Here is a 24,615-nt window from a genome sequence, read left to right as displayed (position 1 = left end):
TTCAAACGGCAAGCATGCTGCATTCTATTTTCTGTGAAGGACTTGATTTAAAACATAATACAGTGGGTGTATGCTGTGCACACACGGTTGCAATTAATTTCAATGACAAGGAGCCTTCTGACAGCCCGAATTACATAACTTCTCCAAAACAAGAAAGGAATCGTATTAATTGATGATTGCACCCTGCTCACCGTGTCAAGCCTGGGCCTAAATTCGCCACATGAACTCACTCACTGGATGTAAAAGACTCTCTCTCTAGTTCCTGAGGTCATGCAAAAACAATGACACTTCTAACAAGCCCTAAATGACTGGGACAGCTCAGCTCCGCCACAGCACCCTGTGTCACCCCAATTTCCTCGTCAGCAGGGGGCAGCAGGTCTTCCAGTCAGAAACACCTCAACGCAAGCTGGCTGATTCAAGATTATTATCCAGGACAGATATACAGCCAGGACACACAATGAAGATTTTTTACAATTTTAAAATTTGAACTTCAATTACCTGGAAGGTGTAGCGAGTAGCACCTGTTACAGCAGGACTACAGACAGCCAGGAAAAAAATTAACATGAGAAGCATCTGTGATTTTGCTATATCAGACCAATTTTGATCTCTCTACAGTACAAGTAAAACAAACGGGGCAATTTTACGTCATTACTGGTATAAATTACTGCAATGAGGAAAATATTACTTTAATGCGAACAGGAGTGATTTCTATTACTGCTCAAAGTACAACATTAAACCTTTTTTTAAAAACAAGTATGTGTATATATATATTCCTTCAGGTAGCATTTTGAACTGTTCTCTCGACCACACACAGTCTGTCGCAGGCGTGTTCTGCCTGGGCTGACCGCCATTCAGAAGAAGGAAAACCTGATGAAGCTGTTCTGTTTTGCATCGTTAGCCCCAGACACTGCACTGATACACAGGAGGAGAAAATCCAACTGTGGGCGAATGTCCTCAGTCCTCAGTCTCCCTGCCAGGGTCAATGCTGAATGCCTTGCGATGCCATGGCTGCCTCTGCACCAACTTTCCTCAGATGTGTCACTGACTCCTACAAGACATCCTTCCTCCCAGCTGCTGCAGCAACAGGTGTGCTTGTTGCCATGGAGACCCTGCTCGTGTCTCCGGATGGCTCGGCAAAAGCTTCAGGACATCATAATGTTTGTGGACTGAAATGATGGCTTTAAAAAAAAATCATCAAGGATTGACGCAGCTCTGGCGTGAGAAAGAACTTGTTAGAGAAGAGGGTGAGGGAAGACTTGCTCTGTAAGGTTTCTGGGCCCACATACAGGACCATAATTCTACCTTCACTGCCGATAATTGTGGTGCGCACTTGAACTACTGCACCAACTCCGATGATGTTGATAAATCAGAGCTCAATCAGAGCTGGGTTCTTCAGATTAATGTATTTGTTTAAATCAAGAGCCTGTTTCTACAGCAGTGGTTCAACAGGCGTACTTCACAGGCTGCGTGACGAAAACTATAAAGCTTTTGATACAGCTAACCTTAAAAGATGAACTCTCAAATTACAAGCAGTAGACATTGAAGTTGATGCAATTCTTCAATGCAGATAAAGGGTAAAAGCTGAAGTTGGGGTGAAGCAATTAGTGGATTGATCTAGATTCTGGTACAGTTAGTAAACTAATCAAGCTTGCGGATGACACTAAATCAGGAAGACTTGTAAACACTACAGAAGCAAATGAAACCCAAAGGTTTCAGACAAAAGAAAGTGAATGGAACAGAATAGTGAGCAGAACAGTGACACAGCATTTACATCTTCCGGACAATGTGGAGAAGCAATTAAAAGGTTAGCAGAATGTTAGAGGTGGTAAAAATTCAACATCCATTTCAAAGAGCGAGCACATGCACCAAGGCACAAAACTAACATACACATGTCGGCTTCTGCCTATTCAATGATCAAAAGACACAGCTTTTGTTCTCCAAAGAGACCGTGCAATAAAGGTAAAAGCTTTATTTACATCTCCCAGGAGGGACATAATTCTTCCGACAAGGTCTTTAACAGCAGCATGCGTATTCAACTTATGGGATGGATTAAATCCTAGTGCATTTTTTAAACGATTACCTCATCTGGCAGGGTAACAAGTAAGACTGAATAGGATAGTGAATCATTTGAAGACCCATTAGGCTTTAAATCAGTCACACGTTCCTCTGTGACATTCCTTTTAAGTGAAAAAGAACTGCATAAGTGTGAAACTTCATCATTGATCTAAAGAGGCAAATCATTTAATGGATGACCCTCAAGTCCCTCTTCTGATGATGGGTAACTTATTATTTTAACATTCAGGTGACAGCGGTTTTGTGGCATTTATACCTGCCATATCACAGTAAAACTATTCCGTACGATGTTCATTCTCAATACAAATCAGACCTTTAATAACCATCACTGGCGCTACTCTATCCATCTTACTTCGGACTGAGGTGAGTGTTCAGAATATCATTCCACATCACTCGCTGCAGCCACCTTCCCTCCCCATGAACCACAGCCCACTCCAGCAGCCTTGGCAGAAACAGGCGGCACGTTGCCCTGCGATCAGAGAACAACCTGGGACACACAGCACACCGCCTCCTGGACGTCCCTCACAGAATGAATGCTCCTCCGATCCGGCTGTGGGCTGAATCCGCCCCCTGCCACGCCGGAAGGGAGGACAGAGCGAGGGGGGGTCCTTTGATAGTCCTACGCTACTTCGCTCAGTGCGTGTCCCTGCTGCACTCCCCGAGCTCAAATCCCTCTTGAAGCAGCGCTCGGGAAAACAAAAACAGGCAGGAGAGAGGATGTGCTAAATGAGAGGCTGCCGTTTTTTGCCAAGGAGAAGAAAACGCTGCAGAATTCCCCGCTGTGATGCGGTACCCGCAGTTTTTTTTTGCCATGTCCAGGGGCGCTCCGGTGGGCACTGTAACTGGAAGGTGTCAGACGGCGGACCCCCCGACTGCCAGGGCCATCGAGAGTGTTTCCTTCTCCAGCATCCTCGCAGGAGTCCCCTGTTCCTTCACTGATCACTTCATAAGAAAACGAACGCGGATTGATTTCACACGATCTGTTGTTTTTTCCGTGTTTCCAAATCAGTGCCCAGAAATGAGACCCCGCCTGCGTGGACAGAAGGTCCGAGACGTGTCGTCTGTCCCGAGCAACGCGCAGGTGTAGGATGAGATGTTCTCCTTAATGTAGAGTGAAAGGGGAAAAACAAACCCACCTGGGACTAGTTGTTGTTTATTCCCATTAGAGTGAAACATTGCAAATAAAAGGTGCTTTTTAAGGATTTCAGTCATAATAACCATATTATGACTATTATGGTTATTAAACAAAGTTGATTTTCAAAGACAATTGAGCAAATTAAGGAAGCATAAAGATAAGAAAAAAACGAAATGCTCTTTTAATGACTTTCCCTTCCAGATATCTATTTAATATGTCTGCTTCATCTGGAAGCCACTAGAAAAATTGAAAAATTCCAGGTCGTTCCATCCTGTGATGCGGCTGACTTGATATTAAAAACACAGAACAATATCAGATCTGCCAGTCACTTCCCAGATTAAAGTTTAAAAAAGCAAAACAAAACCAAAGAAAAAATCCTCTCTCATCAAGCACTACATAAATATTTATCAGCTTATTTCTTGATAAACGCATGCCAATCAGGATTTTTCTGCCTCAGCAGTTCACCATTCGAGTCTGCCAGAAGACATTACTCAGCTTCTGTACTAAGTAAAGAAAATTTACAATCACCGTGATAATTTAGTAAAATATCGTCATTTTTAAAAGGCCCCTGTTACTGTCAACAAGCATGTTACATGTTTCTTCGAGCAAAAACGTACATACAGTATAAAAAATGCTTACATATTCTTAAGACGTTGCGTCAAGAATTTAAAGACTACTGTAGGGATATTTCGATGAGAAATTGAAATATTTCAGTTTATCAAAAATAAAGATAGAAGAATCATGCATGCAAGAGAAGCATTTACAGTAACTAACACAACTACCTACAACTGGCCTTTACACTATGGGTTGTGGGGGTGTGTCCTCAGCTGACTCCTCCTGAAAGAGAGGGGGGCACGGTCACCCTCCTCTTTACAGTAAGCCAGTTGTTCTCTCTGCTTGGAGACTTATGTCACACAACCTCTCGTACATTTCACCTCTATACTGCACTTATAAGGATCTGTCCAAACGTCTGAAGTGAACATTACTGCACAGCGGCAGTACAACTAAGCTTTGACTAGTTTCATCCTCCTGCTCTCTGTGGTTTATATTTAGGTTATAACTGAACAGAAGATTTCTTTATATTTCAGCTTCTGCAGACCAATTCCTCAGTTTTGGAATATTTAATCAAAATAACAACCAAGCAAGAAAAATCCTGTGTGTGGTATCTGTGTTCAGGGAGCCTGCAGATAAGATCCCATTTGAAGTACAGGTTAGGATATAGCACATCTCCATCAGGACACTTTTGAACTTCAAAAAATAGTTTAAAAAGAAGTAGTTCAAAAAGACCGGGAGATGAAGTGCCTCTCTAACAAGGAGTGCCCTCCAGGGTTATGGCTGCCTTTAAGAGCATGCTATCTTTGTGTTGTGAGACAGCAAGAGCTAATCAATACACATGCGTACAAAACGGGGCTGTTGTGAGCCATTCTTTTTTTTACCCCAAGGAGGTTTGCTTTCCATTGTTTTGAGCGGCACACATAGCACTTTCGCTATACTTTGGGATCCAGAAAAGCTTCGAAGAAATCGCTCAGCGGAAACATCTGCCTATTAATTTATCAGTCTTTCCTGCACTATTACAATTAATATAATATATAATATATAAGAATGGTATATTCCATAGGAGTGACCCCTCTCCTCCAGCACACAATACAGTATATGTCATGAATCCTGGTGACTGAGCTACAACTGTTAATAAATGCTTATGTAAGTGCCCTCACTAGCAGTAGATGTATGGTTGGAGATGCATGTGCCCCTGGTGCGTGACTGACGGTAGCAGCATACCTGGCTAATTTGTCAGTTCAGACAGGCTCAAAATTTTACAGCTAGGGAATGGCAGCTAAAAATAATGGAATGAAATCTGCACTACAATATGGTGGAGTTGTTGTCAATGGAAGAGGTGAAGCCTGTAACCTGTCTAATTGTTTGGTACAGTGGTTGTTAAAAGTATTCATCCCCTTGGACCTCTTCACATCTTATTTTGATACAATGTGGAATCATCATGTATGTGATTAGGAATCAATTAGTTTTCCCATTGATTGACACAAAGCAGTCTATAATTTCAAAGTGAAAGCACAATTCTACAGATCCTCTTAAATTAATAAATATCAAACTGAAAATAACTGATTGTGTAAGTATGAAAAGATAGATATATAATTAATATGAAAGATAAATGGAAAAGCCATGATTGCCGATATATTCAAACTATTTGCTGTGGCAAACCTAAATTAATGTAGGTGCAGAAAATGACCTTAATGAGTCACACAATTAGAGGCCCTTGTATGTGTTCAATAACAGCGGTTCAGATGATTTCAGAGTAAATATTCCTCTCTCTGTGAGTTACCTCTGTCAGGAAGTGAATTTCGAGCAAAGATTCAACCATGAAGGCCAAGGAGCTTTCAAACAACACAGGGATAAAGGCACAGATCAGGAGAGAAATACTGCATAAAGCACTTAAAACACCCAGAGTATCTCTTTTAGTATGGTGAAGTTAAAGACTTTAAGAAGTTGAAGGCACCCAGACTGCCTAGATCAGGCTGTCCCTTCAAACTGAGCAGCCAGGCCAGGAGGAAACGGGCTCGACACACCACTGTGAGGCCAGCAGTGACTCTGAAAGATTACTGACCTCAGTGTCTAAGATGGGAGAAAATAACCAGGAGTCAATAATATCCCCGTCACTCCACAAATAACAGTATGGAACTGAAAACTAAACCATCTCAAATCCTGCATGAGGTTTGCAACACAGCACCTATGAGGTTTGGCAACGAAGCCAAAACGTAGCAAAAGGTGTTACAGTATGTTCTGACAAGAGAGAAGTAGAACCTTTTGGTCTAAATGTATCACTCCATCGACATTCCCCTGTCAAGCATGGTGGCAGCATGATGTCACAGTTCTGCTTCTCATCAGCAGGGACTGGGAAGAGTGTCAAGACTGATGGGAAAAAAAGAAAGTCACCGTCCCACAGTGGCCCACTCGAAGTCCTGACTTGAACCGGATTGACAATCCGTGGGAAGACTTAAAAAACTGCTGTCTATGGGTGATCCTAAGCAACCTGAGAGTTTGGGGGAATTTGCCTAGAAGAATGGGGAAAAAATTGAAAAGGTGGGCAGAGTTCAGAGTTGGCAGCTGGAATTGTTGCTAAAAGTGTTTCCACCAAGTATTGAGATCATGGGGCTGGATACTTGTGCAATTGTCATATTTCCGGTTTGTTGAGAAAATGTGCACGCGTCACTGTGTAATTTCACAACGTGGGACACTACAGGAAGAATCTGCACACTTTTGCCAGGCACTGTACAGTACTTTATATATATACTGTATACAGTATGCATCAGGTTTGGAACAACTTTTAGCTTGATATTATAATACTGATTTTAAGAGATTCCTATATGTTTATTTTTCTGCTTTTCATCACCTCAATGTAGCTGAAAGGCAGAGTTGATATCAGCTAGGGTGTACGCGTAAGGCACACGGGTCCTCTCCTTGAGTGAGAGGGTGTGGCCTTGGTTTACCCTCAGCCGAAACCTTAAAACCCAGTTGAAGAACATATTCGTACAATACAGCCTTTTCTTCATGGAATTGCTTTTTTTTAATTACTGTTAATTACTGATTACTGTTATATGTTTCCTGCTAATTATTCCTTCTGTACATACATCATTTTGCATGTTGAGTTGAATTGATTGGATGTAAATGCTTGGGGATGCTTTGAGAACAAAGGTTCTACGGTACGTAAATGAAGTTTATCATGATATTATTGCATCTATTGTTACTAAGAACAGGCTACAGTATGTGCATCTGCATCCTTTATCCTCCAGTACCTTCTGTGAATTAGCCTTGTGTACGAGACAAAGTGCTCCACAAGAAGTACAGTACGTGAAACATGACTATTGATGTTAGGAAGGCATCCCGGAAACTGTATTAGACAAACAAATCACTTCAAAGAGATGAGGGGGTCTGGTTCTGATTGGAGGGGCAAGCTGATTGCTTGCAGTGCCAAATGTTCTTAAAATAAACCTGCAGGGTTTCAATAAGAAGCCTTTCATGTGATGAAGAACACCCCACTGGATGTGCTCGTCACTCTGCATTGATGCATAAAGGAGACAGAAACACTGTGTGGGAAGCTGTTGGGTAACAAACACAACTGATACACAGCTTCTGCACGTGAATGCGCGAATGCCTGTACAGAGAGAGCAGGAGAGGTAAATAGTGAATCATATTGTGCGAATCAGGCAGACACTGTATCCCCAGGTCTCTCCCTTCTGGAGACTGCTCCCCAGAACAGAAATGCACAGGTAGACGGATGGGCAGGTGGGCAGACAGACAGAATCTCTCCTCTGTAACATTACTTTCTCATTTTTTTAAATTTTTTTCAGCTGATCATCTCTCCAATATGACTCAGCAACACCTGACAAGGCTTTAGCAAGAAGAAAAAAAAAACTTAAAGGAGGAGAGAGAAAAGAGGGCAACCCCCCACAGAAACACTAAATAACAATTAATGGGACTGCAGGAGCCTTCAGGTGTGCCGACTGCTGCACCGCACTAGATGAGAAAGCATCTCTCCCTTATTAGTCATATTCGAAATGCAAAAAGATTTTTAATGTCAGAATCATTATTTCACACATGAGGAGTAGCAACTGTGGGATACTAATGTGATCTGTGCCGATGAATAGTCCTCCCACCCAGCCTCCCCACCTCCACACCAGCCTCCTCAGCAAGCAAACCCCTCTGCGGAGCGCACAGCCACTACTTCACCCTGCCTGCCTGCTGGCCGGCTCCCTCCCTCTGCCTTCATTATTTATTCATTTGAGGTCTGAACTTGGACCCTAACCTCCCTCTTCTTCTGATAGACTCAGATTTACAAGCAGGGGGGATGTTGGCTCTGTATTTGCGATATACATTTTTAATTAACCCTCGCAAACTTTTTAACAGCCTGTGTTTGCCACAGGCATCCGGATGAGTCAGACAGAGCCCCACTGACACTCCGCTAAAGCGGTATTCTTCCTGAGCTCCTCCTTTAAAACCTTTCAGCTGAGATGTGTCTTGCCTTTCAGGTTCATGGCATTCTGTGATGGCACATTAAAAACTAAGGACACGCACATGTTCCAAGAGTTTGTGCTTTTTCAATGAGGCAACTTGAAAAACAACAACAACAAAAAAAAGCCACAAACGAAAATGCACTTTTCTTTCAGCTGGTGCATTTTCAGTCTAGAAGACTGCACTGCCAACCAAGAGGAAGGAGTCTTCTAACTGAAGCACTATTTTGCAGGTAGAAGCTTATGCAAACCCAGCCAAAGCGGTGATCTCAATTCCGGCCCTGGAGGAAAAGTTCAGCATTTTAAAAAACACCTGATTTTATTACACGGCCATCAGGCAGATCCTGGGGTTGTGCTGGCGGTCTTCTCATATGGAGACTGTAGGAAACTCCAGACTCTACTTGAAGACATGATAAGGATCACTCTAAATAAGTGACGCAGCTGATATTGTTCTGACCTACGGTGAAATGAGTGATTCCCACACAACAAGAGAACCCAGTCTGGGTATTAAAATAAAAAAAATAGCTTCTAACGCCACTGCAAAGTTTTTTTTAAAGCTGTGAAAACCTCAGTTTGGGTCTAGACACACTATCTAATAAAGGGGTCTCCAAATCAGTCCAGCGGGCTATGTACTAAACCACCAACCTCTAAGGGGGTTACATTTTTGGAAGAATTCAATTGTGCTCAATTCAGTAGGTGATTTGTTAAATGGAGTAATTCAGAGATCATTCTGAACCGAATCCCTAGTACCTCTAGTCCTCAAAGACCAGAGTTCTCTTAATATTTCAATGTCACCTTTGAACGTGTGGCCGAATGATATAATTTCTGGAAATATCTCCTTGAACTGTTGTCATGACGATGAGTTTTGCTAAAATATGCTGGGAGTCAATCATTATTTTATATTGGAGTCATTTGAGAGCTTCCAGATAAATTCAGTTGACCCTGGACATTCAACACTATTTTAAGATTTCAACCAAAAGTCACCGGCAAGCTTCTTCTATCACGCCTGCCGCTCAGTAATGAAGGAGGACTGCTCATTCGGTCAACTCAGAATAACCCTGGAACCCCCATCACACACACACATGCATAACAGATGCAAATCTCCCAGGATAAGCTGTCAAAACACCAGTCAACAGATGGACACATGGAAATACAGGACAGACAGCTTATAAAGGCAGCCGCAGGTGCAGACAGGCAAACTTTTCCACATGATGTCTGCTCTGCGGGATGTTGTTTTGTTTATTGATTTGAAGATTCGTGTCAGATCACCTCCCTCACTCCTGTTCTTCTCTGTGGCGCCTCCAGTGTGTTCCCTCCATCTAATTCAAGATTAAAGACTTGGTGCTCTGCATGGCCATCCGGGTCCGTGTGGGGACTGTTTCAACGGCCACACGGCCCCTAGAGCCCGTTAGAGGTACCTACTGTGCATAAATAGACACAGCAGGTGACACAGTAGTTAAATGTTTCGATAATTGGCGGCGGGTTTAGAGCACACATTCTCACCAGGGGTGATGAATGGTTTGTTTAGTACAAAAAAGGGACTCAAGGGGTTAGCTGGAGGTTGGATTCTAGACAGTGGTTAGATTCCTTCACTGTACTTACTGTAAGTCTTTGTTTTTCTGGTGTTCAGACGGCTTGAGACACTTTGCTTAGGGCGGGGGTCTGTCACGCTATGACCGGTTGAGTTTTTTGTATGCGGATACTCAATGCACCGCGTTGGTTCTTTAAAGGTGAATTGCTGCCCCAATTTCTCTGACCAGTTATTAAATCCTGGTAACAAAATTAATTCATTGGCGGTATCGCAACATTTGACACATTCTGAATTCAGCACAAAAGGGCTTAGACTTACAGTACAGTTTGTACAATGTGGGGAATGTAAAGACTTGCAATGGGGAACCCAAATGAAACCTACTGTAGGAATTGGGTATCATCCTAAATGACTTGAACGATCATTCTCAAATGCATCTGAGCACCTGTTGCATGCGTTTTCTATAACATGTAATGGATGTGTACATGTTCTGCACATTGATGGGGCACATAGAAAACACCTGACAAATAAGGATGAAGACGGGTTGTTTGGAAACCCAAATTTCCAAAAAATACAGCTTTAGCAGTACACACCAGCAAGTCACTGTTTTGCAAAAATAAAAAAAATCTTAAACTAATGAAATGTTCTTCCTCATTTCCATGTAAAGATCACAAATAAAACACTCTTCACTCTTCTAGAAAACCTAAAACAGTCTAAATAAAAAAACAGCTTACTGAAACCTCGGCAGTGTGGGTATCCTATACAGTACTTCTTGTGTCCTCTGGGAAAACAGAGGCCTCTGTAAGTAACCTCAGTCACAATCCACAGGAGGTCAAAGAACACCTCCCTGCCCATCCCGCGGTGAGCACATACTGTAAGAGGCTAGCAAGACGAGGCTCAAGTGATTCCATAAAGCAATTAAGAAAATAAAGACATAAAGCACCTTACAAAATAATCAAAAGAAAAGGGGGCATAATGAACAAGCAAAAAGGATATCAAAGGTTTAAGAGAGAAGAAGACTGTGATGGATGGCAGAATGAATAATATATTTTTTATAGTAACAGCAAAAGAACACCAATAGATGGATGAAGCCTATTGAATGAATACTGCACTCTGCTGCTTCATAACAATGAAAAATGTTTGCGCTTTTTTCACCCCAAAGTACCTTCATTGGGAAGAACAACACCCGGGAACTGAGCATGCTGAAAGGGCTGTGGAGTGATTTAGTCACACTCTGGCTCAACCTGCTCGGCTGGGGGCTGACCTCCTGGCCAGAGGACGAGGAGGCTGGGACCCCTGCAGAGGGAGGTGGGGGGGAAGCAGGATGAAAGAGACGCACGCGAGGAAGAGATGGAGGATCACATACAGTATTATAATGTTTGTTTGGGTAAGGAAATTACATCAACAGTGATTGCAAATTACTGACAGCTGAGTCGGCTTGAACTTGGCCGATCTTTTGTCTTATACTCCATTTGGGGAAGCATCAGAAAAGGCAAGCAAAATGTTTGAATATGTCGATATACAGCATAGAATCGAAATCAAAGATGTTGCACTAAAAACATACAATACACTGTTAAGACGTCTTGTAGAATATCAATTTTAGTCACAATGTCATAGAAAAGACATTTCAGCTCCAGAGAAGAGGACCAGACACATTCTGGTTCTTAAGGGAGTGCCCTGCCCTTAGAAACAGAACCTCGTTATGTGTTGGCCTGGTAAAGTCATTAATGAAGTACTGAATCAAAAATAAACCCTCTCATCTAGGAGGATGCATTTTAAAAACACCCAGAACATGAGATACAGCAATGAACTGTTCTTACAGGTCTGTAACTTTCCTGACCCAGCCTAGCGTCAGGGGCACTGTGCTTTTGAAGTTATATTAGAGACATTAAACCAGGTTCCAGACTGCAAGTAGTGATCAAATATGTCCTAGAACTACTCAGATAAGCAGGGTACTACATCCAGAGCCCTGAGAAAATACCTAGTTTTACACAGATTATAATGCTCATGGTTCTTATTGAATATGGCCAAGGGCATTCTTTCGGAGTTGACACCCAATACCAGATATCTCAAGGTGATCTATGGTAAACTGGACTAGACCTGCAGACTCCACCAGGCTCCACCCTGCGGTCTGAGTGGATCCTAATTCCCCAGTATAGTGATGGGGACACGATACTGTAAAGAGGCGCTGTCCTTCAGATGAGATGTAAAACCGAGGTCCTGACTCTCTGTGGTCATTAAAAATCCCAGAGTAGTGTTTTTAACCCCGGTGTCCTGGCCAAACTTCCCATTGGCCTTTACCAGTCATGGCCTCCTAATAATCCCCATCTCTGGACTGGCTTCATCCCTCTGCTCTCCTCCCCACTGAGAGCTGGTGTGTGGGGAGAGTACTGGCTCACTCTGGCTGCCATCGCATCATCCAGGTGGAGCTGCACACTGGTGGTGGTGGAGGGGATCCCCATTACCTGTAAAGCACTTTGAGTGGAGTGTCCAGAAAGGCGCTATAGAAGTGTAAGGATTATTAGTTAAGAGTTTAATACTTGGTCAGCTGCAACCCAGCCTCTATTAGGTATTATTCAGTTATCTGACTGTTTATTACTACTGTACATGTCTTAAGGAGGATAGTAATGCCTCCTAAAGGAGCATCCAGCTGTTTTTTTATATATATAAAGCAGAATATCACCTTCAGCGACATCACCGACCAGCTTGTTTCCCTCTCAACCCTTTGTGTAAAGAAGTGCTTCTTGTTCTTGTTTTAAATGGACTTCACTTGTGTCCTCTGGTTAGTGTTTCAGTGTGTATTCTTGGGAGCTTGGGAAGAAGTAGCTATCGACAAATGAATCAAAGTATTTGAAAAAAACCCTTCAAAACTGGCATTTGTACCATCATAAGACCAAAGGCTATATCAGAATGGCTATGTTTTCCCCTAAATCGCTAATATCATAACAAAGAAATATCCTGCATTACAGGCTTTTAAGTTCCTGTTCCTGCCGGTTCCGACCCGGTTCCCATTTTTATTCTGTTCGTCTTGGATGGACCGCCCGGTTTTGGATTTTCTCCTTCTCTTGGATTCCCCCTCAATCAAAAGCACTTCATCATGTTGAAATTACATCTGACTCAGAGCCAGTCAGCATCATTCAAATCTTTATTCCTGTGTGGAATTTATCTGGAATGAAAATGTGATAGCCACACCACCATCAGAGAAAGCTTAAATGGTTTTTTGAAGATTGTTCTTTAACACTTGATAGATTTACATTTTTAATTTACAGTGCTTTAGAGATTTTAATTATTACTTAAGCATAAAAAAAACTACAAAACTACAGGAAAAATGCCTGTATATTATACAGTAAATTATTGTATTGGTAATTACAAAAGAAAGCCAATCTGTGCTTAGATGACACCGTTTTACTCAATAATGGGTGAGGATGATGTGATTACATGGTAAAAATACAATTACTGGCATACAGTAGCAATTAGTGGGCTTTCTTAAGAAATAATACTTCTTTAAAATATGTCCTATTTTTCAATTATGAATTAAATTTCTTATGCAGACAGACACCTCACAGCATGTCTATACACAACAAAATGCCAAGCAATGAGTAGGAAAGCATGTCCATACCCAACAGGATGTCCAACACATAATAGAAATGTACCCATACCCAGCAGGATGTCCAACACTTAATAGAAACATGTCCATACTCAACAGGATACCAAACACGCAATATGAACACGTCCATACTCAAAAGGATACCCAACACTCAATATGAACACGTCCATACTCAACAGGATACCCAACACTCAATATGAACATGTCCATACTCAACAGGATACCCAACACTCAATATGAACATGTCCATACTCAACAGGATGTCCGACACTCATTATGAACATGTCCATACTCAACAGGATGTCCAACACTCATTATGAACATGTCCATACTCAACAGGATGTCCAACACTCAATAGGAATACTCCAATGGGAACCATGTCTTTGCTTTCCACACAGCACATGGCAACAGTACCCCCCCCCTTTCTAATGATGTCCATTGTGTTGAGCAATGGTGTAATAATTTTATCAGTACTTGAATCCTGAACCCTACAGTGGAAATCTTTTTGGACAGTTAAGTTGAGAATAGACCTGTCACGTTCGTAAACCCCTCCTCTTAAGGACGCTCCAGCCCTTCCTTGTTCTTTACTCATCTCCCGCGCCTGCTCCCTGTTCCAGCCCCTTTTTCAGTTCCCCTTAAAAGCCAGACGCTGACGCTAATCCGGGCTCTGCATTGGTTTTCGTCCCAGGCGAGTCCGGGACCTGGTGCTGTCAGGTCCTGTCAAGCTTTTAAGTTCCTGTTCCTGCTGGTTCCGACCCGGTTCCCATTTTTATTCTGTTCGTCTTGGATGGACCGCCCGGTTTTGGATTTTCGCCTTCTCTTGGATTCCCCCTTGGACTTATTTCTGGATTGTTTGCCTCGGCCACACTTCCCCCGGACACCGGCGCACCTTGGACACGCCCCCTGTCTTCATTCCCGACTCCCGCATGCTTCTCCCCCGTGTCTTCCTCACTCTAAACCGGATCGCGTCGTCTGCATAGGGTCCTGAAAGAACGCTTCCGTTACAAGACCCTGTCCACATACTGCGTTTTCACTATTAGAGTGAATGTTTATTTGTTCTAGGATGTGATGTTCGAGCAATATATTTCAGTACATTAGTAATGATTCCTGCTAATAATCATAACAAGAAATGCAAAGAGCACAATTTTCAATGAACCTAGCTATTAACACAGAACATCTTCTCAAAGAGCTTCTATATTTTTAACAACTAAAAGCCTAAGAAAAACTTAAAATATCTGAAATGTAATGAATGTAACAAAGTAGAAACAGGCTTTTTTGAAAAACATTTAGCACAAAACAATACTATGTTTGGTGAATTGTGCAGGAACAGCATAACAGCTTCCTGTAGAAGCCACATTCCAGCTCTGCACAGCCTTAAAAAACATTTCAAGCTCTTTCCTGTTTTCTACAATGAAATTGTTGATGACACATTCTTGACATAAATGCTTTCTGAATCTTTTCCTCTCTTTTCAATAGGCGTTTCATAGTTTAATAGGTCAATACATCCAATCAGTGAATGACTTTCTTTTCTAACTGTTTAGGGTCCTGTCATAGTTTTCTGCAAAAGTCAGACTGAAGTCTCCATTCAGACTTAATCAATCCAAACAAAGTCTAGGCTTAAATGGCACTGAACTACTGTAAATGCAAAGGAATCAATAAATGTGCTCAATTATGATCTCTGGGGAAAAACAGCGATAGATTTAGAAATATATTGATTTCTCCGTTTCCCACACATTCCTGCTTGTTTTTAGGTTACACAAGAGATGTGGCACACTGCAACCCGTTCATTTTAACAAACACCTACAGCCTGGGTGAGTCAGCAAGGGGAACAAGACTCCAGAAATTAAGACACTGAGGGATTTTAGACATTCAATGCCAACTGAAAGGAGTGCATAGGTTGGAAAAGCATGAACTGTTGCATATCTCACTTCAGAGTAAACCCCCTGTTCAGTCTTCCCAAGCACGAGCTAGTGGGTGACACTTTGTGAGCTTCATGGCAGTTCAGCTTGCCTTAACCAGTGTGTGGCCTGGTCTTACTCTTGCGCAGTGGGAATTCTGGGATCTGGAGGAGAGAACAAGGAAGGCCTCACTGTGCTGTAGAACAGAGGAGACTGAAAAAAAGGCTGTTCCAGGAGCAAAATCCAACAAAAAGAGCTTTCAACTTCAAGTAGAGGAGCTCTGTGTTGAGGGAAAGTGCTCACAAGCCCCACAGCATATTCCAGTCATGCAGTCTTAACCACTGGGAAGGATGACGTCAAGGGTTCTCAGCTGATTATGCAGACAGCCTTGGGTCAAGTGGTACAAACAGAATGATTGACAGCCACCAGGGGAGACATTACAAGCAAACTGATGATCCTCTCGAGGTGCGAATTAAACGCCATAGCTGGAGACTGCTATTTCATTGGTTGCTAAAAGTGGTGTGGAGTACCTACAGTGTGTTCAAGGCACAGTACAGAGGCAAGTGATGCCATCATGCCTCAGGAAGGAGATGCGCTTGGTATAACATGATGTGAGATGGTGCTACAATGTGAAAAAGTAAGTGCGTCACCCCATTTAAGAGGGTATGTAAAACCAGATGAACTAAAATGTATGCAAATCAGGAAGAGATTCCATTTCTATATCAAAACAGAAACATTGCCAGTTTGGTCAGGAGGTTGCACCACACATTGTATCCAGATCAAAAGAGAGCTGTCTGTCTTAGGGAAAGATTTGTTGCTGCTTATCCAAACAATATGAAGTCCATCATTCCACAGTAAAAACATGGTGAGAACTGAAGACTGTTACCAATCTCCCCAGGAGTGGCCATCCTACCAGACTCTCTCCAAGATGTGACCGTGTGATGCTCCTAGAAGTCTCCAAGAACCCCAGAGATACATCCAGGGATCTACAGGCCTCTCTTGCTATGGTAAGTGTCAGAGTTCATGACTCCACCACCAGGAAAAGACTGAATATGAATGGCTTTCATGGAAGGATAGACAGGAGTAAACCCCAGCTCTCCAAGAAGAACATGTGCAAAACAGCACTTGATGGAGAAACAGGACATCTGGAACGTGCTCTGGACAAATGAGTCAAAAATAGACTTTCTTGGCCATAATCCAAAGCTTATTCATCCTGAAGACATTTCTTGAAAGAGTCCAGTCCAGTTTGGGGAGTTTGGATTTTCATTATTTAAAAGCAATGCTGAAGTAACAGTGGGGGTGAGGGGCAGACTGTGTATCACCCCCCCAAGGCTAAAACAATGAATGGGAGTGCAGTCTGCCAGGAATCACTTGTACCTTTTGCTTCCTGTGCAGGGACATCTAAATACCACTTAGCTCATCTTTAGGAAGCAGAACATTTGGCACGTTTCTCCTTCCTTGATTGTGAACAAGCCAGATGGCACAGTGTGCCCACGTTTAATGTAGTCCATTATTCATCCTCTTTGCTCTCTCTTGCAGTTAATCAAGAGCAGCTTTCAAGAAATTCATACCAACATCAAGAAGGTTACAGACGAGACAAGGTCACTCAGCATGGCTTGCTCGTTTGGCTGCTGTTCATCCAAGGATCTCATTCATCCAGCTCTTTCATGATCAATCGATCCCAAAGGATCTTCTTTAGCGCGCAATATTGAAATCATTGTTATGACACGCCGGCTATTTTTTTAAAGTTGAGTAACACATTTATTTTGAGCACAAATATAATTTCTTATTATACATTTTATTCAATTATTTATTTGTTTTCTTTTGCAAAAAAAACCCACTTCTTAGAGATTTCCCAGAGAGAGATTGTAACAGGTCGTGCTCTGCTCACGAGAGCCCAGTGTCTCGTCCTACAAATAAAAAGAAGATTCTCGATTCATTTATTTTCTGACGTGTGAAATGATACCTTTAGCAACCAGACTCATGGCATTTTTTCTGGAAAGACACTGCAGGTGCACGTCATGTGTCTCCCCACGTGTCTCTGCACAGATACATACAGATGACGAGATATATACAGCACACATGTCCCGAGTACAATATTACTCTATTTATAGAAAAACAATTCCTGCTTCTTGTGACTTCAGCATGATTTCAGCTTGCATCAAGCATTAAAAAAAAAACCCAACTACTTCTGCATACTGCAATACCTACTGTACTATTTGATGAAATACATATGCACAGGGTGATCTTTTGTCTTGGCATATAAATGCAAAATCTCCTCCGAAGGTGTAGCTTTTGCGCTGTCACTACGCACGCCACCTCGTTTGGCGCCAGCCGCCTGCCCCGTGTGCCACTCTGGGCACTGCTCTGACGCTGAGCGGAGCGGAGCAGGAAGTGTACGCCTTATATGGTGAGCCGGAAGCCAGCACAGCTCTCCCTGTGCGGCTGAGAAATTGCATTGCTTGATTTATCCACCTATAAGTGCAAGCCATCTCTAACACAGCTACAAGTTCTCTGTGCATTGCCAGTTGCCAAGGCAACAATACAATAGACCTCATGAAGCTCATAGGGAATAAGGGAAAAGAAAGAGAAAAATGAGTGGAAATCTGTTATTATTGTCCGTGGCAGAGTTTATTTGCGGTAAATGGGAATTATGGCAATCTTAACCATTTTTATTTACCTACTGTATTTTGAATGACTTCCTTTCCTCATTAATTTTAGTTGTATTAATACCAAACTGCTCCCAACGCGTCAGTATATTTCTGTATATCGTTTCTGTATATGGTCAGAGTCGTGGCTACCAGAGCAGTCCCGCGTCTCATGGGCCCCCAGACAAGGCTTACGAAAGGGCAGGGCCAGGGTACAGAAAAATCCAGTGCGTATAGAGGGAAAACCGTGTTCTGGCATCCATTTCAGACAAACATGAGTTTCTTTCTAGCAGCAGTGTGGACGTCAGTGGTAAAGGCTCTTAACTGGTGGGTTGTGGGCTCAAAGCTGGGGGTGAGACACTTCACTTACCTCAGGAAAATGCCCAGCTGCATAAACACATAACTTTCCAGTTCAGCGCTGGAAATGAGAGTTTGGTTTTAACTGTCCCACTGTGTAACTGTTCTGCAAGTCTTTCCATCCCCTGAATTTGACGTCAGTCAGAAGTGACCCTTTCTTAACTGTTGTGTGAACACGTATGACCCCTCCTCCAGCAATCCTCCCTTACCCACCCCAACTCTGAGAGTGCGTGAGGAGGGGTTTGCTGTCCTGTAATGGGCACGGGTGTGTGTTCTGATCACAGAGGAGCATAGAAAGCTGTAGAGAGGCTACAGCTGGCAGTCCCTGAGGTAGACAGAGGAAAACCCGCCTCATCATAAAGTCATATAAAATCTGCATTGTAGTGAATAAATTAGAATAATCTTTTAACTAACAGTTAAAAACATCCCATTTCTGTAGCCTACACTCTGCTGTAGCGTTCAGTAATTAAACACAAAACTAAATACACAGCAAATAATAATAAAAGCATTGGTGCTTCCCCGATATGACTGCAATAATGGGTTACTCCCAGTGAAAAAAGTAGGGTATCCAGGCGTGCGCGAAGGCAGGCGAGACCGAGCAGCAGCACGAGCCCCGCTGGAGACGTGCTCCTCTCACGCCACGCTTTTCACCTGCGGCAGGAACGGGCCGTGACACTCGCCCCTCGCTCGTGCAGAAAACTCCGGAACTCAGGAGTGTTACTGCGTGGACCTGCGGGAGGGCTTTCACGCAGAGTCATATGACCTGCACCCGGAGAGGTAAATAAGACACATACAGTACAGTATCTGAAAATGAGAATCTAATAATTGTTAATGACATGCCAGCGAAAACGGCATTGCATTTACAAGATAAAGGACTTCAAAGCTCTGAAATGCTGTATATTTCTGCATGACAAAACAAACCACTTACCATTTAAATCCTTTTATTCCAAAAAAAATGAAAAACACAGTTGAAACAGTATTTATGGATGCGGCACAGGCAGTTTTAATACCTGGCAGAAAATGTACTGATAGAGTAAATTCTTACACATTTTGAAAGGAAAATAATCCAGCTTTTAGCTTTTCTAACACGTATCCTTTGAGCTCTCACTGGGTCACACAGCTTCTCCTATTCCAGCCTCAACTATAATCCATATTTGAGAAACACTCTTGTTTCTAAAACATTAGGTTTCGATTTAAAGATGGTAACGGGATTGGATTAAAGGCTTCCCAAACTTCTCCTGGCCAAAAGCAGTAACAAATCTAGTGTACAATCTAAGCTAGACGCACAGTAAATAGCATCTAGATAAATGTAATCACGGCAGATACCTAAACTGATTTGGTTTTGGAATTTTAAATCTCGTCGCCCACCATATACCGTATGGATCTAAGGAAGCTGAACTGTCTAAACTCAATGTCTAACCCAGGAGTGTGAAGCTCAGCTCCTGAAGACTCTCCTGGTTTGTGTTCCCCCAGAGCTCTCAGTTACATACAGTAGCTGGTCTAATTATTTAATTAAAAGCATAACTATTGATACTTGCAATCTTGCTTGAAGGTCTTTCATAGGTTACTGTACTGTATTGTTTCACTAATCAACTATAACAGACCTTAAGAAAAACCCTGCATGTGTCTAATTAAGAAAATAATGAGGTTAATTGGTTAATTAATGGAAGAGGTATTAGAGGGGCCAGTAGATAAAATACTCCAGACGGACTAGTGGACAGACAATGACGGAGCCTTTGATTAGTGCACGACCCAGCAGCCCTCTCACGCTGCAGCTCACCACTGGCAGCCCACTGCAGCTCAGCAGGTGTGAGCCTGGCCAGTACCTGGATGGGAGACTCCTGGGAAAGCTGAGGCTGCTGCTGGAAGAGGACGCTGTCCTTTGGATGAGAAGTAAAACTGAGGTCCTGACTCTCTGTGGTCATTAAAAATCCCACTGCCTTTCTCGAAAAGAGTAGGGGTGTTACCCTGGTGTTCTGGACAAATTTCCTCCTGGCCTTTACCAATCATGGCCTCCTAATAATCCCCATCTCTGAACCGGCTTCATCACTCTGCTCTCCTCCCCACTGAGAGCTGGTGTGTGGGGAGCGGACTGGTGCATCATCCAGGTGGGGCTGCACACTGGTGGTGGTGGAGGGGATCCCCATGACCTGTAAAGCGCTTTGAGAGGAGGGTCCAGGAAAGCGCTATATGAGTGTAAGGAATAATAATAATCACCTAACACATAAGTTTTGGATTTTAACACAATGATTAAATGGTGATGTCCAGCATGTTTAAGATGTGAAATAAGGGCTCACTTGTGTAACTAAGAGCTGGGCTGGGGTACAGACCTACAGGTGTGAGGACCAGGATTTTGACAGAAAATAATAATAATTGTTTTTAGAAAAAAATAAATTACTGGATTCCTCAAATGGAAGGATTAACACCTCGGAATTTAAATTCGGAGATTGATTACATACGGTGTAGTTTGTTTTTAATTTTTTCATTTATCCTTTTCAATTTTCTACATTTAATGGGATAGGATGGCCACTTTATAGACTTGGTCTTATGTTTTTTGAGGGATTTATTTATATCCAGATTAGACCAATTTGATTCTATATGCAATTATATTTTGGCAATAAAAATTAATTCAGGGTCAAGTTTGTCTGTAAAGGTCTTTATAGTATAAACAGCCAAAAAGATTTTAGATGCATCAGGAAATATGGCTTCCTTTCAAAAGTGTCAAACAGAAGCCAGGGCTTCGCGCAGCGATACGGTCAAGGGCACAGGTCTTCAGAGTACAGGTAACACACCCAGGCTACAGACTACCAGACGACCGGTGACGTTTAACCCGTGTTTCCCTGTCAGCTCAGCCTGTCGCTGCCCCGAGGCACTCAGGCCAAATGTCCAGCAATTACAGGCTGACCTCTGAGTGACCTATGAGCGGGTCTCCAGGCCCAGGCCCGGGCCCGGGCTGGCAGGGATGAATGGCAGACTGACAACATGAGGAGCCCCTTGCTTCTGTGCAGGGAATGAGCAACCTCCAGAGGCAAAGACAGAGCAGCACCAAGAGTACACCTGCTAAACATCTCGCCTTGAGCCTCGGCGCAAGACAGGAAGAAACACAGAGAGAGAGACACTGTAAAGACTTCCTGTGGGCACCCAGGGCCAGCCAACGTCTGCCTGGTCCCACTCCGTAGAGAGATTTTTTGTCAAGTTTTAGACTTTGCTGCCTGAAAACAACACACAAAAACCTTCATAAAGGACTCTTTCACACTGCTGACCTTGCTGGCCATCAGCCACATGAGCATCACTCGCTGTTAACATAACCAATAGAGGACCCTGGGAATAACACCACGCTGTCAAGCCGGACAGTATATTTCATTTATCTGAAAGAGTTTTGCCATTGACAAACACTGACACAGCTCTTGCTGTGTGCAGTAGACTAGGGTGATATGGCTTTGTTTTGTCTTCAGCATCTCTATCAGACGCATTTTGCACCTCTCGAGGTTTAACCGCAAGTAACTAGACTTTCCTCTTTCAGACTATCAGTACTAGACAGTGCTTGCAGATAGATACTGTAGATACCTGTGGCAGTACAGCTGTCTCCCCGAGCTGTTCTTGGTTTAAGCCACTAGGGGGCGACGTAGGGAGGAGGAACATGCAGGTGTCAGTGGGACTTGTAGCTCCAGTAAGGTTTTACTGTAAAAACTATAAAACTAGAAATATATTTACTATACAAAACAGAAAGAACACAAGAGAAGGTCTGGTGATGACATCTTAAATCCAATATGTTTATACTGTGAAGGTATTGCCCAGAGGTAAGTCAACGGGTGACCTGTCTGGTGTGCACAGGAGGGGAATCTGGGGTGGATCAGTGGGCTGGGGACCAGATCAGTGAGGGGCAGTGACTCCGTGACACCAGGGCTGGACCTGCTCAGAGAATCCCTGTACAGCTGCACTCCAGAGTAGAAACAGCGCAGAGGCCCAGCTATTGGTGGTGGATCTATGCACACTAACCACCATCACTCTATCGGCAAAGGAGGAGCTGCCACAATATCTTACAGATGAAACAGATTTCACTTGTCAGTGTATAATACAGTCCTACCGCACTGCTTCAAGTTCTAAATCAGGAATAGTTTAAATTTACTCAGACTTCGCAAACTCTCATGAAAGCAAACCAACATTCCCTCGCAGCAAAATGCACTATGCATGATCTGTCCTACTGTGACAAACTAAAACTCTTCTTCTTTCCCCTAGATAACGTCTATTTCCAGACACCTTAGGGAATTGCAGTTTCCTGAACAGACTGGTGTCTGAAAAGTTATCAGACATTTACTGTACATACTGCATAAGATGTGTATCTGAAATTTGGAGAATTTGCCATTCTGGAATAAATCAAATTTGATTTAATAACACTCTTTCAGTTATTAATGCAAACAACACTGAAAACTAGTGACAAGCACACAGGCGAGCACCTTGTAGGTGTTCACAGTAATGGTCCACTGATTCCAGCCTCCTCTGTGTTGCAATCAGTGTGTCATCAGCACCCTGCGAAGTTTCGGGCCATGTGTCTGTCAACCAGCTTCTTAAACTCGCTGGTATTTTATTTGCCCTCACAACAGACCTCCATAAAAAATCCTTTGAACTCAAATTGCCTATTTCAAGAGCAACGTATTGGTGTTTGTGCTGAGATATTACAGACTTCTGTCTGGATAATGAGCATTAAGTACTTACTGAGAAAACTGCTCAACTGCTACAGTGGTCTAATAATCTAATGTGCAGTAAGAGGGATGGTAACAACGCCAGTGTTTTATTAAGTGTCTTCTAGGAAAGATGGAACAGAGAAGGTCATTTTCTTATTTTCTTTGATTTTCACACTGCTTTCAAATATCTGCCAAAATGTAAAGACAAACAAGGATGCTTTATTCATTTGTAACCCTAAAGCTCGTGCGCAGCCTATTGCCAAGAGTGATGGCAGTAGCAGGTGGCCCTGGTCTTCGCGAAGTGGACTCTGCTCTGGGAACGGGGGCTGTCCTATTTCCTTGGACGCTATATCGAAGTTGGCGCAGACGCCAGTCAAGACAACCAGGGAGAGTTGTGCCATGATGGTGGTTCGTGACCATGACCAGTGTGTGGTGATTCAGCCAGGGCAACAACGTCTGGCTTCAGCACGGCTTGCAAACCACTCCAATTAGCAGCAGATGAGACCGCAGCTCTGGGCCCGTCTGTTTAACATGTCTATTTAATGTCTGCATAACGGTGTGCAGAGGAGAAAAGGACTTACAAAGGCAGGGGAGGGCTTTCAAGTTTTACAAATAAATGTGCGCAAATGCTTTAAAACCATGTTCACAGAAGGCCAGGAGCCTTTATGACTGAGGTGATTGTTTTTAGACAAACACAGTTTCTGAACTGCAGTGCAATCAGTCCAGCTCAACTCTTCCACTGCTCGCTGTACCTGCTTGTGAGCCAGCAGCGGCTGTTGAACCAGGGGTTCCCAAACCGGTTCCTGGGGACCCCCACACCAGCTGTTTTTCGTTCCAGCTGAGCTCCTAACTTAACCGAATCCTCAATTGGGCGAACCTGTTGCCCGTTTGGAACCTTTGCAAGTTTTAAGTTGACTTACTGTATGAAACACGACAGATAAAAGGCTGCCTAAATGAAACGTACAGCAGAATCTGAGAGCAGTTAAAGTTTAAGTTAATCCTATTATTTGGTGACATAAAAGTTCAAATAGTAATCAATACAATCAGTTTAACGGAGTACTCAGCTAGAACAAAAAACAATCCTCTGCCACCAGCTCCATGATTATTTAATTAATAAGGAGCAGGATCAATATCGCACTCCAGGAGCTGCTTGCGTTCAAGTCATGCAAAGCGATTGGACTGGAAAGGCTGCCGGCTGAGGAGCCCTGGTCCCAGGTGTAAGACAAATGCTTAAAATCAGCTGCTTGGGAAGATTTCAATTCCATTCAGTTCAAAAGGACAGCCAGGTTATATCCTGTCTGCTCATTCATTTCCACTCGCGGAGGTCCGGCCTCTTATCGACCGAGAGCGAGAGGACAGCGCGGCTCCTACCTGTCAGGTCGCAGTCCTCGACGGAGCCGATGGAGTAGTTGGCGGGGCTGATGGGGGGGCTGGTGCTGAAGCTGGCGTATCCTAGCGAGGAGCTGACCTCCGAGTAGTCGTAGCTGTGGTTGGGCCGCTGCACCTCCAGGGAGGACACGAGGGACGTGCGCTGCTTGGGCTGCCGGGGACAGAAAAGAGGACAGCGATGAGGCACCGGCAAGCTCCATCCCCAAACACAAGCTCTGGAATTGCACCTGTTCAACCGTGGACCAGGATCGCTTTTGGTTAAAGGGCTGGG

The 24,615-nt window shown here is 43.3% G+C and overlaps 1 protein-coding gene across 1 annotated transcript in view; it reads right to left on the bottom strand.

Annotated features, from left to right (window-relative positions):
* Window positions 1-24,615, bottom strand: part of anks1b (ankyrin repeat and sterile alpha motif domain containing 1B) — a 343,291-nt gene that overhangs the window by 76,927 nt on the left and 241,749 nt on the right. The window contains exon 12 of the mRNA XM_088924241.1: window positions 24,327-24,495. Coding sequence (XP_088780367.1) covers window positions 24,327-24,495 — 169 coding nt within the window. The remainder of the gene's footprint in view (window positions 1-24,326; window positions 24,496-24,615) is intronic.

Source organism: Atractosteus spatula, chromosome 8 (assembly GCF_055471065.1).
Source record: "Atractosteus spatula isolate fAtrSpa1 chromosome 8, fAtrSpa1.hap1, whole genome shotgun sequence".
Lineage (NCBI taxonomy): Eukaryota > Metazoa > Chordata > Actinopteri > Semionotiformes > Lepisosteidae > Atractosteus > Atractosteus spatula.
This window is presented reverse-complemented; position numbering and strand designations above follow the sequence as displayed.